Source organism: Pholcus phalangioides, unplaced genomic scaffold (genome assembly GCF_987345545.1).
Source record: "Pholcus phalangioides strain wild (caught in Gottingen) unplaced genomic scaffold, Ppha-v1.0 ptg000007l_1, whole genome shotgun sequence".
NCBI lineage: Eukaryota > Metazoa > Arthropoda > Arachnida > Araneae > Pholcidae > Pholcus > Pholcus phalangioides.
Genome location: NW_028301600.1, coordinates 59,198,201 through 59,205,488, shown reverse-complemented (window position 1 = coordinate 59,205,488; position 7,288 = coordinate 59,198,201). Strand labels below are relative to the sequence as shown.

The 7,288-nt window shown below is 36.4% G+C and overlaps 1 protein-coding gene across 7 annotated transcripts in view; it reads right to left on the bottom strand.

The window, feature by feature from the left end:
- Window positions 1-6,039: 6,039 nt before the first annotated feature.
- The window catches only part of LOC149085558 (ectonucleoside triphosphate diphosphohydrolase 1-like), a 67,103-nt gene continuing 65,854 nt past the window's right edge, over window positions 6,040-7,288 (bottom strand). For all 7 annotated transcript variants that reach the window (XM_089233647.1, XM_089233652.1, XM_089233650.1 and 4 more), the window contains one exon: window positions 6,040-6,314. In XM_089233647.1, the coding sequence (XP_089089773.1) occupies window positions 6,093-6,314 (222 nt within the window). In that variant the 3' untranslated portion in view covers window positions 6,040-6,092. The remainder of the gene's footprint in view (window positions 6,315-7,288) is intronic.

Genomic DNA, 7,288 nt, shown 5'->3' with positions numbered 1-7,288 from the left:
CTTTTGTTTATAAATACATACATTTTTAAAATTTTAAAATACTAAACATTCACACACAACACCACGGGATGTCACTCTTTTTTTTTTTTGAGCCATACCTTGACAACGGAAATTTTCAGAAAACTTGAGGGAACACAGACAAATACAAATACAACGCCACAACAGGCAAAATGCCCAACGAGGTGGCTGAGAAAGACCTAGAATATCTCCTCCTATACCTCCTCTTGGAACAGACAGGGCCTTGGACCGTAATATCAGAAACAAGAATGGTCTCTATTGCATGGGCAAATGTGTATGTTCGTTCGGCCATGGTCCAGCAGCACGGCCCCTTAGGCTGGGATCTTTGGCTCCCAGGTTAGATTTTTCACGGGGCTCTCTATAGTAAAATTGTGTGGAAAAAAAAAATTGACAAAAAATGGTCGATAGAGCCTGGGCAGTGCACGGAATGAAATGTGTGGAAAAAAAATGATGAGAATCGTCCCGGGCTGGAGCTCCATCCAGTAATTTTTGGGGATCTCACTCAAAAAATTGGAAAAAATAGGATAAGGGGAGGGTACCCGACTAAGATAACATAATCATAGCCTTATGAAAGAAAATATTTTATTTTTAAAAAATTTTAAATTAATTTTTTTCCCATAGCACTATTTCATTATCACTCTAAGACCGGGCTGGACAAATAACAGGAGCCAGGTCACCAGTGTTATATCGGACCACTGGAAGAATGTATATGTATGCAATTATGTAGATTTAACCCAGGTTCCTAGTGGTCCAATACACATTTAGAAAAGAAATGATGACTCACGAAAGAAAGAATCATGTTACTGTAAAATTTAAATAGCATTTAATATTTAATCAAATAATCATGAAAAGAATGATTTATATTTACACAATCAAAAAAGTCAATTAAAAAAACCAAACATTACGATACCAAAATCTGCATAATACATAGAATACTATATGTTCAATTATAATATTTTTTATCTTGGTGTTGGAATAACTCTCTTTCCCTTTAAACACTCATTATATTTAATCTCGCCATCTCCCCCGTTAATCTCTCATAGTTTGGGTGTTAATTAAACCTGCATAATTTACTTAAAGTGTGGTAAGAATTTCTGTCCTACCTTTCCTCCATCCCTTTTGTCACGGATGATCCCAGCGTCCGGTGAAAACCTACCCTGTCTAAAAAACAAATTCTAAGTACTACATCCTTTTCTTAATTTCATTTCTAACATGCACTGACCTTTTTCTTAACTTGCACTAATCAATCTGTCTTCGATTTTTTTAAAAACTTCCAAAGTAAAGTTTTGAGGGGCACCAACCCCCTTTTTCCAATTGGTAGTTCGGTTTCAAAGAAAGATCCTTCTATTGGGTGATGAGGATTACGTAGGTACAAATTAGTATTAATATTGGTCAAGTTCACCCATCATTGGTACCATCATTGGTCAAGTTCACCCCCACGATATTTCGAAGCATATGGGAGGAAGACGTTTTCCCTGTGGGGGGTTTGTACAAAAAAGAGAAGGAAAAGAAAGAAGAGAGGAAGCAAAGAAAGTCAGAAAAGGCACATATTCCCATGGAAGGGATGCGTAAATAGATGAAAATAAAGTCATAAAGTCAATTGCCTGCAGGTGGCAATACAATAGTCAAGAGATAGGTTCAGGGCCGTCTTAAGGGCATCATGGGCCACCGGGCCAAGTGATTTTTCTGAGGCCCTGCCTGGCCAATTTTCGAAAATTTCAACTGGTTCTCGTTTTTGTGAGGCCCCTCTTCTCTTGAGGCCCCCGGGCCGTGCCCGGGTGGGCCCATGCGTTAAGACGGCACTGGATAGGTTTCAGTATTATAGGGGGGGAGAGAGAGAAAAGAAGAATACGGAGCGGCTATTACGCAATCTTTGAAGGGGCCTTTTAAGTAAATGGCCATGAAATTAAGGAGTGTTGATGATGGAGGCAAAAGAGCATGTTTTGTACATTTAAATGGCTAAAGGCTCCTTTCCTTTTTCTCTTATTATTATTAAACTGGACAGGAAATTGGAACTCTCCCGCTTCTTAGCGATGGCTATCGACGCCATAGCACCATGGCGCCTAAAACTTTCTTTGTGTAGTTACTAAATTGCAAGCTAGGAGCAGGACAAAATGTTTGAAATTTATAGTACAATATCTACTAAAATGAAAGAGTTTCTTTCACACCAATTGATGCTAACTGTGCGGGTTTGGCATCCCAGACCCAATTTTCAACATTAATTTATCCCTCTCCTATAATGCAATTGCGCAGCTACTTTTTTCACAGTACATATTTTGAGCCATCTACTCACGCCTGTAAAATTTTCGTCGAATTCTATGAGTTCAGCTTGGGAGCGTTTTCTTGTTATCATGATATTTGGGGGGTGGGGGGTGAAACTCTAATACTGAGGACTCGATGCCTTTAAGGGTTTCCTGTCTTGGACAGATTTAAAATATTACGTACTTTGTTAGTGAAAATGTAATGGAAATATTTATTCTCTTCTGTGGCCCCAAAAATTTATCAGTCCAGTGCGTAACGTGACCATACGTCCCGTATTTCCCGGGACAGTCCCGGTTTTTTCATGCCGACTACTTAGATTTTTATTCTTTATTGAAGTCAAAGATTGAAATTATTTTTCAGCTCATAAATTATAATTACAACAAAAAATAAGAACATTAATCTCCCACATTTGTCTCGTTGAAAGTTTTATTTCGTGGAATTCATTTTAATCTGCAATTTGCAGTAACGCTTTGCCATTGCGCGCTTCCTGCCATTGCGATTTTTCCATAATTTCAGCAATATTTGGCAACTTTGTGCACTTTTGGCGTAGTTCTTGGCGGTAATTGGCGATGTCCATTGGAATCCCAATTTCCCGTATTTCTCTCGAGGAAACGGTCAGCCTAGGTCACAACCAAATCCGGCCCTAAGTGCACCCATTGAGAAGAAATATACGTGTATTCCTCCTTAGAGTGCACCGCTATTCCGCGATTATACGATGTGTTTCAATGAAGAGCCCTATTCAGCCAATCACGTTGCTTTCCGGTTTACGATAATTCTCACTATCGTACGATCTGTTGTGCTTTCGGTCACTAGGCTTTGTTATTAATAGAGCCCGGAAGTTTACACTAAAAATGGTCAAAGTCGGCAGGCAAAAAGGCACTAAAAAAGACAATTTATGGAAAGAAGAAAGTACAATTAAAAACTAAGGCATTAAGGGTGCAAAAGCTAGCTAATTTAATACTTAAAAACACGTATTAAATTAGTTAAAAAAGAATATTATAAGCAACAGTTCATGAAATGTAATACAAATAGAAAGAAATGGCAGTATATTAACAGTATTGTCGAAAGCCACAACAGCTATTGTTTTTGCCAGATTCTGCTGATACTCTAGTGATTCCCAACGTGGATGTTAACACCCCCTGGGGGCGATGGAATGTTCCAGGGGCGGTAGAAGCTACGGGTATAACATAAGATTCTATGGGTTAGATTGCGTTGGGAGAAAAACATTTCTGAAGGGGGTGATGGGACAAAAAAGGTTGGGAAACTATGCTCTAGAACAGCGGTTCTCAACCGGTGCTCCATATGCATTTCCCAGAGGCTCCGCGGCCACACGAGGATAAAATAAATCAATAAATTTGATAAACAAACAAAAAAAGAGGCCTAAAGGGCTCCTCGAGTTATACAGGGCTCCGGCATAGAAATTATACACTGAAAAGGGCTCCGCGTTTCAGAAAAGGTTGAGAACCGCTACTCTAAAACGTGCAAATCAATCCAACACCCACTTTGATCATATAAAATACAATACGTTTGTATTTGGTAACGATGTTTTTAAAAAATACCTTTCGTCTACCATAAATTCCTTTGCCTTTTTTTAACCACTTCCCGTACAAACTGGCGATAAATTTGCATGATCTGTATTAGACGTACAGGTGATAAATATGGTGCTGTTTCGCACGTTAAAAAGGGAAAAGAAAAGAAACAAGGGTGGGAGGGACAGTATAGAAAGATGATTAATAAAGTATTAGTACAGTGCCAATCCATGGTTTAGGAATGCGATTGTTCAAAAATTCTCAAATGTCCAAGCTTCAGTGTGGTGGTGTCCCGTCCTGCTGGAAAATGAAGTCATCCGAATCGGTTTTTAACTGTGGGAAAAGCCAATATTGACAAACACTAAAGTGGCGGCCAAAGGAAGAAAATTACCATTACCTGTCTGCAACTGCATGAAACTCGAGATTTTCCTCTTTCTACCTATACATTATTTGATCAAAATGGATTAAAAGCTGAATAGTTATGATTTTTTAAAAATCGGATGATTCTTTTTGAAACACCCTGTACATTCTTGATTTTATTTTTTTGAAAATATCAAACCAATCACAGCGAAAAAAGTAATTTGCAATGTGAATGCATATAGACAGCTTATCAGAAAAGTGTGAAGAGGCATGAAATCCCAAAAGGAATAAACGACAATAACTTACTGAAGAATTTAAATATTGTGTAGCTAACATGACACTATCTTTTCAATTACTGCTATCAGTTTTAAATAGATGATGTGACAAAAAAATCAGACCACTAGAAATAGTCTGGGTGGGGAGTACTTGGGGGGGGGGTGCCCCAGGTACTGCATAACGAAATGAAACCCCCTCATAGGAAGAAAAAAGTTGAAACCCCTCCACATTGAATCTTGTGCACGCTGCTGGCTAAGGGTGTGTGGCGAGATAACCCTTTCCAGTCATAAAACACATGATCATGCCACTGATTGAAATGGCATATTACTATTATCTTGGATGTTGAATCAGAGACCGAGATAAATCATAATCACTGCATATTGTTTGCAACACTTGTGAAATTGGATTAATGGTAAAAGTTATTCAATGTTTTTTTGCAGTGCCCAAAATGATCTGGAGAGAATTCACAAATCATCCAACACACTGCTATTTCTATGTTATACCATCTATTTGGCAAGGGATATCTAAGAAGTAGAGGAAGAATATAACCTATATATCCAAACCTATATCCAAAAATCCCTCAGCCATTCGACCTGCTCCACATGGAAAAAGTCTACCAACTCCAGAAACACCAAAAGAGTATCACTTGCACTGTGATGTAAGAGCAAGTGATGCCGAGACAATATTGTCCTTCAAATAATTCTGATTTTTCCTCGTGATGAACAGAGATTTTACTAGGGCATTACTGCCATTAAAAAAGGTATGAAAAGAAACAGAGCCCGGCATTATTAGGAGATTACTACTGAACAATCAAAAGAGATGCTTCAGAGACACAATACAAACAGCAGACAGAAAGAAAGCACCCAATATGAAATAAATATAGCCATTTATATATTTTGGCCATGTATATAATAGTTTGTGATAAAAATTGCCAATAAATGTGTGGAAGATTTTTGCAAATTACACCTAATAACCATGAACTGTGTATTTCATTAATGTCACTGTCTCACATCTTCTATTTCAAATACTACTTTACCAACTCCGATCATATGGCTGTACAGCAATTTACTACCGATGGAGTTGAGTTGGAAATAAAGGAGCATTTATAGGTGGCGAGCTAAGTTCATTAGAAAAGACTTTGCTATCTATGTTCTTCCTCAGGATCGAATCTATGGACCTGGTGACAACCTTTACGGTGGAAGACGAGCATCTTATCTTTGTACCACTCGGGCACTTATTGCATATACTAGAGGTAATGATTTATAGTGATATGGTAATATTCTGCTCCATTATGTGGTCATAGAAATATAAATGAACTCATTTTAATGCATTTACAAAGGCTTCATGAAAATTTGTTGAACAGTGTAATTTTAAACATAAGTTTGATTAAGTCAAAGATAAATGATAGAATGCTTTTTCCTTCAAGATCCACCATGTGATTTGCTTTTGAGATTTTTGTGAGAGACTGTCTAAGATATAAGTCTTAGAAAACATGAAAAATAAATTAATTTTCTGGAAAAAATATATTTCATAACTCATATTATACTTTTTTACATAAGAAAAATTCAATATTTTCAACAGCGAGTTTCATCAATTTAACACTGATAATCAAGTATTTATTTATATATATTTGTAAAAATATGAAAATCAGTTATCATCTATCAGCCTCAGTCTTTGGCGTTTCATCCACCTTTCTTTCACATGACTTCTTATTAATAATATGCCAAGTAACAAAATGAAACAACAACATAACAAAGTAACAATCAAAACAACATCTGAAAGAAATGGTGGAGATGGTTTTTCAGCAGGAATCACATTTGTTGCATTAATCATCATGCCTAAAGCCCATCCAAGATCTGTATTGGCCACCTGGTATAAAATAGAATAAGCAAGATGATAGTATGAAAGATAACAGATTATGATACTGAAGTGGGTAAGCTTTTCATAAAGAGTATAATATATAAAAACATATGCAATCTAAGACTTCAAGAAAAAAATTTTAAAGACTAGATTTCTTAACACGTTTAAAAGCATTAAGTTGAAATGAAGTTATCAAAGAAAAAACTTTTTAAAAGACAAACTAAATACTTAAATATGACTCATTTGCCTTTAATAACGACATTCATTAGGTAGCTGAAATGTGTCAGCTTTGAAAAAATATATTGTCTTTCAATATGAAATTTATGAAAAGTAAGAAATTGAATAAAACAATTACAGACTATTTTTTTTGTCAATTAAAAAACATTTTTGTAATTCAGACTGTTAGTGATGGCTACAGAACAAATATTTCGAGAAGCACTTATTAAAGAAGGATACTATTAAACTTATAATTGAAACTTAATAAAAATTCAATCTAAGTTTTCTAAATTTATTTCTGACCAAGTTACCTAGTAAATGCTCATACAGTCACCCAGGGTCAAGGGGGGGGGGCATGTCAACATTCACCTGGTTGGCAATCTTGGGGGGGGGAATTTTAGGGAACCAACAAAAAAAAAAAAGTTATTGTATGCAAATCCCCCTCCAATTTGCTGCCGCCTCCTCCTCTTAACAGTGGAAGGGGGCAGCAAAATTATGACAAAAATGATCCTGACGCCTAGTTACAGCAATGCAGTTGCTGCTTGAATCTGGAACCTCCAATTCACAAGAACTGACACATTTTTACAAACTAGTCCTCTAATACCGAACATTAAATAATGTTAATGATGAAATAATGTTAAAATCCACTCTATTTTACAAACCCCTTTTTATCCACTCACAATTTGTATTTTACAAATATTGTTTCTTCTCTTGATTTTTTTTCTGCCATTTTCTCAATCTGATTCAATGAGTTTTCACAATAGCAA